The following is a 12,708-nucleotide window of genomic DNA, read 5'->3' on the forward strand; positions in this document are numbered from 1 at the left end:
CAGCCTCCTCCTCCAGTCCCAATCGCAGGAGCTGTCAAGCCCGCCGCAGCTGAACCAGCCCCAAAGAGCCCACGTCTCCTCTCGTTCCTTTGTGTGCGTGCGAGCGGAGTTGGGGCGGAGGGAGAAGGGGGAGGTTGCTCTCTCTGTCTGCCTCCCGCCGCCTTTGCCCGGGCAGCTCAAAGTGCCGCCGGGGAGGCCGGAGCCCAGGGGAGGGTGCGGGGAGCTGGCGGGGCGGCTCGGGGCCGCCCGGTCGTCCCCGTCCCAGCCGCGCACGGGGGAGCGCGGAAGGCAGCTGGGGCCCGGCTGGAGCCCCCACCAGCCCTCCCCCGGCCGCCCTCGGCCTCTCTCTGCTCCCACGTACCCCCCGACACCGGGAGAAAAGCGTGCAAAGGCGCGGAGAGGGACGGAAACCACAAATAAATAGCGGCGGCAGTAGCGCGTCATCTGGTGGAGCAGGAAGTGCAGGCAGAGTCCGGAGGCTTGTGCTTTCTGCGCGTCCCCAGGACTTTGCCATGGGCTGGGGGCCGCGGAGGCTGCTAGCGGCCGGGCGAGGGCAGCGACTGCGGCGCCCGCACCGGGGTTGAGCGAGCAGCGACGCTCTGGGCGCGCGGAGATGGCAGCGTCCAGTAACTCCAGCCTGTCCGGCTCCTCGGTCTCCTCCGGTGAGTTTCAGCCGGTCGCGCGCGGCTACCCTGCTGGGTCTCTCGCCCGGTGCACTTGCACCCTGGGATGGGTAGCGCCTACCTGTAGCCGTTCCGCCCGCTCTCTCGGAGTGAGGTGGGGGCGTCCGGTGTGACACTTGTTTGGTTTGCCTGCCAGCACCTCAGTTCCCACAGCACCTCCGCGCCTGCTATGACAGCGCAGAGGTGGAAGAGCGGTGGCGCCCTTAGTGTGGGGACGCGGATATTCTGGGGATTGGGACGCAGCAGGCGAGAAGCAAAAGGAGCAGGGCAGGCGCGCACTTTCTGGCGCCGCTGAAACCGCGGCTGATGGGGCCAGGAAGGTTGGGTGAAGCGGGACACCCCAACCTGCACGCGCGCCGCGCCCACTCCCACAACCCTGAAAACCCAAATCCAAAGGAAAGGGGAGCAAACCCACGCTTCTCGCAGACTTGATTTTCTTTGTTTGTTTTCGAAATTAGCTCCATGGAGACACAGACTTGGGGCATGGTTTTGAGACAGAAGGAGTGAAGGGATTGTGTCTTTATGATCCCGAATGAAGCGGGTTAGATAGGGGAAGGAAGCCCGGCCTCTGACTCTGCCGGTTTACAAATTTGCCTGTGTGTGTGTGTGTGTTTCCTATGTGGCCTCTTGGACATTTTTTATAATACTCTTTGTAATTTTATTTTCCAGGCATACCTTTTTTTTCCCCATTTTAAATGTGGCTGAGCACAGGGTCACCTTCTTTTAGCTTTTCTATGGTTGATCAGTGGGTCTAATTGAAGAGAAAAAATTGCTAATGAGTCTGAAGGAGTAGGAATCAATAGAAGCAGACCCACTGGTTTCTGAGTATGACAGGTTTCTAATCAGAATGATGCATTAGGTAGAAGAATTCCTCTACCTCTCTGGTCATTGAAAACTTGAATGACAAACCCTGAAGGGACAGCTGATAAGACATTTAGTGTGGAATATAATATTTAGGGGTCAAGGAGGTCTAGAAGTTCTAATGGAAATGCTCAATATATTATATTATGTCACCAGTTCCTATTGTGTGCTTTTTTAAGTGCCCAAAAACTGAACTCAAGGAAGAAATATCGTGTTGGAGGTATTGGGCACACCAGGGATAAAGGGAACCATATCTGTAGATGTGTGACTAATTAAATCATAAATGCAAGGTGAATTTGACTAAGGTGCAATTGTGATGTGGCACGAGGGCTTCACCTGAAAGGCATCCATTATCTTTTTTTGGCTGGTTTAGTTCCAGGGAAGTGGCACTTCCTTTCTTGATCACTTTCAACTGATCAAAAGCACAGTGTCATTAGGCATATGCTACAGTTCAAGTTTCTGGTACTAGCAGCCAATGGGGCAGAGCAGTCATATCTTGTTAAGAGCAGCAACAAGTTGACCGCCTGTGGTTTTAATTCTGAGAACTCAGCAAATGCTACAGCTTATTTTTAGTACCCTCAAACCACTGATGCTGCTTTTCAATTCATTTTGGTTGACTAACATTGAATTTAAAATACAGTGATGTTGGCTTACTATTAGGATTTAGCTATGCCTCTCAAAAAATTGCCCACCAGAAAAATGATCTGATGGAGGAGAGGTGGCAAACAGAAAGAGGAATGGAGAGAGAACAAGAAGGCAGTATTGTCACAAGATTTACCAATGACATGAATTACAGATGCTATGGCACCTGAATTTTCAGATGTTGATGTAGCTTAGGAAACCTGATGGAAAAGCCTAACTCAGCTGTAGGAAGAATGCGTAGGTTTAAATCAGCACAGACTAAGCTTTAGATGATGGCTATTACTTTGCAGATAGGACAGAAATGTTTATGACAATTCTCTTTCCTTCTGTATTTACCACTATTTCTAATTCTAACAGAAACTGGGAAATTACTTGAAAGCCGAAATTCAAAAAGTGGGCATGAATATATTATTTGGTATGAATCAACCTGGCTTTGAAGCTTATATTGCCTAATTTCACCAATTAATCAGGTACTCTGTCTTGAAAAATGGAACTGTAGTTCTCTTTTTAAGCACACTTAGCATTGTGCCTAGATCATGAATAATTCAGGTGACACAAGCAATTCACACCTGTGAGAGGTGTTGGGCAGGGAAGAATAGAGCGTGTTTCTGGTGGCAGCTGGTTCTCCCAGGCATAGGCCAGACTGTGAGACATTAGGGCACTCCATCAATCTACTAATCATCATTTTTGAGGGCCTACTATGTGCCAGGCAGCAAGCTATACAGCTCAACTTCAAGGATATTAAATGAGAAAGAAGTTCCGAGATTGTTGTCTTTGACTTCTGACTCGACCACTGATCAGCTGGGTGACTTGGAGAGTTAACTACTCCAAGCCTCAATTTCCTCACCTATAAAATGGGTCTACTAATAATCATAGGGCCTACTTCATAGGAATGTTGTGGGTGTTAAATGAGATAATGTGTGTAGAGCCCTAGCACTAAATAAATGCTTCGTTTGAGTAATTTTTGTTCCTTGAGGAACAAAAAAGAAGACACTCACTGGCTTAGACTTTAGCTATGGAAATACATCCTGCACTTAAAATCTGCCCCTTGCATTGCATGTTAAATCTGACTTTGAGGTTTGGGTTCCATTAAGCAAACATTTATTTAGTGTCTTCTAAGATTCAGGCCTAGTGCCGTAAGTTTGGAATATAAAGATGAATTATGGTCCTTTCACCCACCATCAAGTAGCAGAGATAAACAAGCAAATAGCAAATACCAGTTTGATCAAATGAGCTGTGTGGAGGAGAGTGCAGGGGAGAGAATGATTAACTCAGTTTAGGGGGCTCATTGGAGGTGACATATGAATTGGGCCTTGAAGGGTGGGTAGGATTTTTTCAGAAAGCAGAGAGGGGGAAGGCATTTCAGGAAATGGGAAATGCTTAGCTAAAGGCCTGGAGATGGAGGAGTTCATGGTCTATAGTTTTCAACTTTTTTTCCTTAGGGCTATTGATCCTTTCCCCTATGGTTACTGTTTCCTGAGCAGTTCCACTTACAGGCCCATAGCAGAATCATGCCCAAAGCACCCAGATCACTTATTGCTGCTGCTGCTGTGGGAGGTTTCCTTCCTGTTCAGGTAGCAGTGGGTTTGCTTGATCAGCTCTAGAACCTTCAGGACATGTTTGGGCGATAGAGCACTAGCAAATGAATCTTCAGCTCCTTAGTGTCCAGTGTTTGGAAAAGTGAGACTGAATAACACTGGTTAGACCTCTCTGAGAGGAATAGCTGTGGAAGTTTTAGGTCTGGTTGTGTTTGCCCAAAGAATAAAGATCTAATAATTTACTCAGTATTAAGCTCAAGGTTGTCTGATTTTCTTGAGACTATGCTCTCCCTTGCTACTGTTAAAGCACATTTCCCTGGTATGGCATTTGTTCTCTGCTACCAACTGAGACATAACAAATCAAACAATCAGGTTAAAATTAATTTTTAAAGACGTGTTTGAGAACTGTTCAGAAATTTTCTTTAGGTATATTCAATTATGTGTAAAAAAATTGCTTTGCCTTTGTTTTAATGATATCTGCTGGTAATTAAATTCACAATCACCTAGATTGGCAGGAAGGTTTGATTACCTTTATTATTTTAAATCACAAGGAAAAAAAAATCCTTATTTTTAAGCTCTTAATCCAGCCTGTGGTACTTGATTATATTCTGAAATAAACCATAGTTGATTTGCAAAACAGTTTCCTTAATAATCATGGGTTACATTGGATTTTATAATTGAAGTGAGAACTTTTTCCATATTAATAATGCCATTGCCAAATGGATAATTTCAGAGTCAAGAAAATAGAAAACCAAGTAAAGTAATAAATAAAGAAGCTATGAGGTGTTTTTTAGTAACTGAACAAGGTAAAAATTAAATATTAAAGCCACCCCGGGGAAAAGAAAGCTGTTAAGAATTTGAAAATATATGCATAATGTGTTGTAAAAATGAAATCAATGTAAACATATTTTAATTAAAATGCAAATGGAAAAAAGTAAAACTCAGTATTATATGTGGAGTCATTAAAACCTTAACTGAGAAAAGAACATTCCTGAATGGATTGAGGTATTTATTTCTCCAGATTTAATACCACTGTGATGTGGGCTGGGTAAATACTGCTATTTTCTGCTGTTGCATTGGTGTTGATTGTTACTCAGAAAAATGATAAATAGGATTTTCATTTGTCACAACTAGTGACAAATATCAGTCTTCCTTATTCCTAGATGCAGAAGGCAAAACTGGACTATAATAATGCTGCCAAGATTTACATATGTAATTAGAAAGTTCATGGATCTAATAGTACAAAATAGGGTACTTTACTGAAATAGACATTCACATTGAGAAGTCTCTTTTTGGATCTTTTCCCTCAAAGGTAAAATTAACCCTCTGCAGGAAATTATTCACCCAGATGAGGGGCATTTTTCCTTGCTGTTTTTCTGGTGACTTTTCACTGCTTCATTTCAATTTATTAGATTTCCACTTCCCACTGGTAATAACCCAGATGAACATACAGATACAGAGTCAGAGGGGTAAGAGGACTCTTGAGAAGCATCCCTGCATGTTTGCAATGTTGGACATGGGGCCTGCTGATTTGAGTTCCATACTGTCTTCCCATCATTAAACCCACAAAGTGTGTTGAATGACTCTTTTCTTTAAAAAGTTGCACCCAAGCACCAGTTATTTTCCGACGCCAGTCTGTGTGGTGTTGAACTGGGCAGTGTGTTCTCTGAGTTGCCACCTGGGCCTGGCCAGGGTGTGTCAGTCCTGCTGAGAGCCATCTGCTGCTCTGCGGGGTCTCCTGTCCCTGAACTAGAGTGAAAATAATAAGACATTTGGTGTGGAAAGTCTATACATGAGCAGTGTCACAGTGGCATGTTTCGGAAAGGGTTTGCTGCCAGAAAATCGGGATTCCTGCCAACATGGGTACAGAGAAATGGACTCATGATAGATGGATGTGTGATTAATAGTGTCCATCAAATTCTTTATCTTTTATGAATGCATTCACATTTTATGGCTTCTGAAATATGTAACTTAGTTTTCCAAATATATGGATTTCTTTCCTCTTCCCTCCACTCCCTCTCTCCCTCCTTCCCATCTGTTCTAGTTTGCTACTGCTGCCGGAATGCAAAACACCAGAGAAGGATTGGCTTTTATAAAAGAGGGTTTATTTTGTTACACAGTTTCAGTCTTAAGGCCATAAAGTGTCCAAGGTAACATACCAGCAATCGAGTACCTTCACTGGAGGATGGCCAATGGTGTCCGGAAAACCTCTGTTAGCTGGGAGGGCACATGGCTGGCATCTGCTCCAAGTTCTGGTTTCAAAATAGCTTTCTCCCAGGATGTTCCTCTCTAGGACACAGCTCCTCTTCAAAATGTCAGTCTCAGTTGCTCTTGGGGCATTTGTCCTCTCTTAGCTTCTCTGGAGGTAGAGTCTGCTTTCAACAGCCGTCTTCAAACTGTCTCTCATCTGTAGCTTCTGTACGTTCTTCAAAGTGTCCCTCTTGGCTGTAGCTCCTCTTCAAAATGTCACTCACAGCTGCACTGAGTTCCTTGTATTTGTCAGCTCATTTATGTGGCTCCGGTGATTTAATTTAGACCCACCCTAAATGAGCCGGATAACATTTCCATGGAAATTATCCAATCAAAGTGATCACCCACAGTTGGGTGGGTCACATCTCCATGAAAACATCCTATCAAAAGGTCACACCCTAATCAAAAAGACCAATCAATCTGCCCCACAAGATTACATCAAAGATAATGGCGTTTTGGGGGACATAGACATTCAAAGCAGCCCACCATCCTTCCTTATCTCCCTCTCTTTTTCTTTTCTCACCTGTTATTCTGTTGGTCAGATTTCTGTTCAGAGATGCTTCTCATACAAGCCAGCATTTGGTTTACTGCTAATAGTTGCCAAGTCCTCTATGCACCTTCCTGCTTCTCCCAATGTGGTCCACGGGTAAGGAAGCTGGTGTCCGTCTTCCATGTGGTTTATGGTAGGAGGGTCACCATGCGCATCTTATCTCTGGTGCAGGCTGGTTGGTGTGATGAAACATACAAATACGTCCCAGTGTTACTAACAAATGCAGGGGTTTGTTTAAATCCAATGTGGCTAAGAAAAACCCAGTTAGGAGTATGCTGGCCCCACAGGCAGTCTGTACCGCCAAGGCAGGCACCTATGTAACCGTCCACTGGGTCTGAGGCCGAAGACCTGGGATGTATGCGGCCAAGTGGTGATAAAACTTTTTCAGCTGTGCACCCAGGGCGAGGCTGACACCGGCTGCTGGTGTAAATTACCTGCTTTTTCTCTCATTTATAATTAAACATACACTTTTGTGGAGGCTGATCTTTGAATATAACCATTAAGCTATAGTCTAATTATAACATTGCCTTGCTTCAACAGTTTGGCCTCGGCTCATTCACAATATAACATCAGCAGTGTAAAGTGTTATTTCAAACCAACTGATGCAAGAGTTCCCATAGACATTTCCTAATACATATGCTTGATTAATAGCCTTATTTAAAATGTCCTAATTTCCTCTGGTCAGGAGTTACAACAATTGGGTATCTGGAGATGAGGCATCACCTACTCAGTGTGCAAACTGTGTCCACCTTGTGCCTTATGGGCCTGCTGCAGAGGGCACTTTTCCAAAGGGGCTGGATGTGAGGGTTCCCTGACAGGACCAGCTGAGTCTGGAGAAATGGTCTGCTTCCTCAAGGTTGTGAGATGTGCCTTCATCAGTGGTGGTAGGAAGGGTCCGAGACTTTGAACTAGAAAGTCAGAACACTCAACCCTTAGCCAGGGCTCTTAAACATTTATCCAGGGTCCTGAACCCTTAAGCAGGGCCCTTAAACCCTGAGACAGCATCCTTAAACCCTTATCCAGGGATCTCAAACCCTTAACGTAGGCCCTTAAACTAGACACTTAACCCAGCTCTGCAACTAGCTTGCCACATGGTCTTAGGTAGCATTAACCTCTCTGAGCCTTAACTACATCAGCTATAGAATGGTCCTATCACAATCAGACTCACAAAGCTGAAGTGAGTATTAGAAGTGGTGATATAAGTGTCCTTTCCCATAGACCTGGTCATCATGTCTTTTCAGTCCATATTAATTTCCTCAGTCCCTCTTTTCTTTCCCTTAACTCACTGAGTCTCATTTCTTGGCTGTTAACCTGAATAGAGGTATCTGACTAGTTTATCACACAGGTTTGAAATTCTTGAAGTACACTCTGCAAAAAAGCTTTGTAAACTGTAAAAGGAAGCAACAATATTGAATGGCTGCTATGTGTCATTCTGTTTGCATTATCTCATGTTATTTTCAGTATTTCTTGAGGCAGACCTTATTATATCCTATTTTACAAACAAAGAAATAGGTACAGGGAGGTCACATGGCTTGAATTTTGGGGTGCTGGGATTTGGACCAAAGTCTTCCTAATTTCAAAGATTATGCTTTTCCCTCTTGAAATGTAAGGAATGTAAGGGGTTGTTTTATTTCTATCTCTGTTAAAGAAGTTTTTAACATCAAAATTTAAGGTTGAAATACATTCTCATTGTTAACAGGAAAATACCGTAATGTAGTATGCTTTACCTTGGAGCCCTTAGCAGGTGTTCTGGTTTGCTAATGCTGCCTTTATGCAAAATACCAGAAATGGATTAGCCTTTATAAAGGGGGCTTATTTGGTCACACAGTTATTGTCTGAAGGCCTTGAAAATGTATACCTTCACTGGAGAAAGGCCTTTGGTGTCCGGAAAACCTCTGCTAGCTAGGAAGACACGTGCCTGGCATCTGCTTGCTCCTAGGTTGTGTTTCAAAATGGCGTTCTCCAAAATGTCTCTCTCAGCTGCAGCTGCCCTTCTGTCTGTGAGCTCTTTTATAGGACATCAGTGATTTAATTAAGACCCACCCTGAATGGGTGGGTTCCATATCTCCATGGAAATAATCTAATCAAAGGTATTACCCACAGTTGGGTGGGTCACTTCTCCATGGAAATATTCAATCAAGAGGTCACACCTTAATCAAAAAGATTAATCAATCTGTCCCCACAAGATAGCATCAAAGAACATGGCATTTTGGGGGACACAATACATCCAAACTGGCACAGCAGGCATCTGGACACCCTGTTCTGCCTGGCCAAGGGTTATGCTAACTGGAGTCATGAGCTGGAAGAGGCACCAGGCCATTATTCCACCAAGTACACCTAGGGAATTGGACTTATTAGTGTCCATACTTAAGAACAGGACTGCAATGTGAAGTGTGTGTTGGTATTTGTTGTATTATTCTCCCAATTTTTCTGAATGTTTGAAAATTTTCAAGATGAAAGAAAGGAAATGAGAAAAAAAAAAGAAGTACCTCATTGCATTCAGTTGATTTTCTTCACTCGGAGTTCTAAAAGCATTCCCTCTTATGTGAGTATATCGTCTTGTCACCACCTCATGAAACCCCCAGATTCTAAATCCTCTGATGACAGAATATATATTTATTAATTTATTCCTGAAGTGAAAATAGAATTAAGTAAAGGAAATGAAATTACAGAAGAAGTTTGGGTAGATTGCACATAATTCCTTCTGGGAAAAATTTTTTTATTTCTCTCAATGCATTTACTATGAGCTGGACTGGCTCTATGCTTTGTTTTAGGTTTAGAAGGAGGAGGGACTTTGGAAATTGTTTAGCTGATTCTAGTATTAAATAGGTAAGGAAACCCAGGTCCATGTAGCTCCAGGAACTTTTCAGTGCCACTCAGCTGGTTGGTGGTGGAGCTAGAGCTGGAACCATGGTCTAGAATCCAAGCCCCCTCATAGCAGTAACTTTCCAACTCTTCCTGGCTCATCCTGAAGAGTAGCATCATCCTTAGAGAATTTCTTCCAGACCTTTCTCTGTCTGGCTTCATAGAGGCTGTTCTGTTCAACTATTTAATAATCTTAAAATAGATGTCTAGAAGTACTTTGTATTTTAATGGGTGTCAAGGCTTTTCTGCCTATAGAGGCACAAAGACTTAAGTGACCTGGTGATATATATTTCTATGCTATCCAATGTGGCAAGCACTAGCCACCTGTAGCTTTCTAAATTTAAATTAAAATAGACTCGGTTCTTCAGTCACACTGGCCACATTTCAAGTGCTCAATAGCATACTTGGCTGGCGGCTACCACATTGGACAAGGCAGATACAGAACACTAACATCATCACAGAAAGTTTTATTGGACAGCACTGGTATAGAGGATGGGTATTTCCAAGACAAGGGTCTAACTAAAGTAAAATTAATAAGCTAAGGGTAGAAATTGTGATAGCACACTTTCCCATTTCTGTATTTGCTTCCTGTGGTTTGGTTTATATTCACTACGTTTGTGTGTGCACACACACACAGTTTTGAGGGAGACTGTGGAATGACAGCCAGTGGAAGATGTTGAGGACAGTAATTAATATGTTTGTAAACTCCTCCAGTCCTGATATTTGATTCAAGCTTTTTAAAAGTATGATCTGTAGTTTCCCTAGTGGAAACCTCCTTTCTGAATGAAGCCCAAAATGAGCTGTAATTTCATCCTCAAAGAGGAAAAAAAACGCCCATGTCCAGAAAAAATTTGCATCTGATAATTGTTTCTTTCCCAAAACATTATAAAGAAAATGGGAAAATTGTCAAAGTGTGTCATGAGGTGGTTAGTGGTGTAGTCAAGCTATGCTATTTAAAGGAGCTTTTCTGCCAACCTGGCCATCAGCAAACCATCTACCTAGACATACTTTGCTTTTGCAAAAGGCCCTCATAAGGGCAAAGCAGAAGCATCAGTTTTCAGAACATAAAATCAGCTTTTAGAATTTTCAGCACATTTGATTGGGGAAAAAATGCATGCAAATAAGACGCAGGAACATGACAGTTCTTAAGAAAAGGAAATGGCTCTCCTCGAATTTCTGCTACCATCTTCAAGTGCAAGAAAAGTGGAAAGGTGGAAGGCATCTTTAAATTGTCAAGCAACTGCTAAGAAAGAGCTGGTTGTTAAGGCCATTGAAGTCAGAAATAACAGCTAGGGGCCTGTGGCATGCCTTGTTCTCTATTGACATAACTCTACTCGTGGGTTTAGGGCACTATGAATCATAGAACCACTTTGGTGATAACTTATGCAACTCTTTTCTTATCAAAGGCCCAGCTCCTGGGTTTCATTGTACCCTCTCATTGCTCTTTGTACCCTCAGTATTGGTTGAGCCAATACAATTTCATGAAGGAAATAAAACCTAGCACAACCTTCTTATTTCACATAATGCCACACTAGCAATGTTAAGTGGCTTTTAAAAAGTAATTTTGTTTCCAAGGAATAAACCGTAGAGACCAGTGTTGGGACAGCAAGGAAGCAGGAAGCTGGCAGTCTGGTTTGGGGAACAGATCTCCTGTAGCATCCATCAGAGTGTGGGGTCTACCACATTGACCAACATAGGCTTGATTTCCAAGGTCTACACCTGTGCTGTCCAATATGGTAGCCACATGTGGCCACTGAGACCTTCAAACGTGGCTAGTCTGAATTGAGATGTGCTGTAAGTATAAAATACACATGAGATAGTGCAAAAAAAAAAAAAAAGTAAAATATCTCAGTAACTTTTTCTTTTGATTATATGTTAAAATGATAATATTTTGGATTTGCTAGATGAAATACATTATATTTTTAAAAGTAATTTCTACAGCTTATTTAAAATTATAATGTATCTACTAGAATATTTGAAAATACATATGCAGTTAACACTATATTTGTATTGGACAGCTTTGGTCTGGATGACTCCATTGAGAATGTTCTAGCCTTTATCAGAGGATCCACCATACAAAACTACTGCTTTACCCAGAGTTCCCCACAGGAGCACTCAAACCAGAATTTTACTCTCAGTCCACTAAGGATTCTCAGGTGCCTGTTTGCCTGTTCAGTTTTAGTCTGAGACACTGAGAGCTGTCCTTCATTTTCCTAAAAGTTTGTAAAGTGATTTTGAAATGAAATGCTATGGAGAGGGACAGCTTGGGACTTTTATCAGATACTTGTTGAGAGAGGTTTTTCGTTTGTTTTTGCTTCACTATAAATCTAGACTTGGTATTTATGTACTCCCATCCTTCCACAGAAAACCTGCCATGTTATAAAGTTGGGAACAGAAACTGTGAGAATAAGGGACTTATTTTCTCTCTACCTGTGTAGGAAATTATTGTCAGATAGCCCTGAGACTTACTGCCATGAATATGTATGGGTGTGTACACAAGGGTATGGATGATATTTATCTGCATGTGTGTTTGTGAATATATATATATATATGCATGCACAAAAAAAACAGAAGTGATTAGGTTTCAAAGTTATTCCCAAATAAATTTATATAATATATATGCTATTATCAAGGGAAATGAAAAGTCAAGCTCTAGGCTTACTTTTAATAATGAAAGAATACACTTGGGATTTGGCTAATGATGTGTAGATATTAATATGCATAATTTGACTGCCTAATATTGATTTAAGTTGCTCATTCAAATTCACTTTATTAGAGAAAAATTAGCCATTTTGTTTTACAGTGTTTGCCCCTGTAGACAGTAAGACAATTAAACCATGTTTATTAGGTAAATAATACTCTTTTTGCCAACTTCCATATTTAAAGAGAGCACTATTATGCTTAGTGCTTCAGGACTTGCTCTTTGAGCTGTGAGTTTCCGGTGGGGGACCTGGTTAGTTCCAGGCATGTGTCCCTTCTTTTATCTCCCTCATGATCAATGTCCAGGGCTGAGTGTGACGGGGGCACAGAAGTCTTCCTTGTATGTGATGTAATACTCCCTATAGTGAACTTTGGTTGTGAGTGGGTGTTATGCTTGTTTTAAGCAGCCGAACTGCCTCAAAATGCCTTGTTTTTCTGGATATGAATATACATTCTTCCTCACAGGAAAAAGCAACTGACAGGTGCTTTGTAAGCTCTCCAGAAATAATTAATATCAGATTAAGATTAGGAACATAACCACAGCAAATCCTAGACAATTACAAATGTAAGACATGATTTTGAGTTGGGCAATGTAATTTGTCGTAAGAATGTGATAATT

At 42.1% G+C, this 12,708-nt stretch overlaps 1 protein-coding gene across 1 annotated transcript in view; it reads left to right on the plus strand.

Moving 5' to 3' along the window:
- The first annotated feature begins 470 nt into the window (after positions 1-470).
- CHN2 (chimerin 2) overlaps positions 471-12,708 on the plus strand; it is a 297,938-nt gene continuing 285,700 nt past the window's right edge. Inside the window, exon 1 of the mRNA XM_037836971.1 lies at positions 471-662. Coding sequence (XP_037692899.1) covers positions 614-662 — 49 coding nt within the window. The 5' untranslated portion in view covers positions 471-613. The remainder of the gene's footprint in view (positions 663-12,708) is intronic.

Source organism: Choloepus didactylus, chromosome 5, assembly GCF_015220235.1.
Source record: "Choloepus didactylus isolate mChoDid1 chromosome 5, mChoDid1.pri, whole genome shotgun sequence".
Lineage (NCBI taxonomy): Eukaryota > Metazoa > Chordata > Mammalia > Pilosa > Megalonychidae > Choloepus > Choloepus didactylus.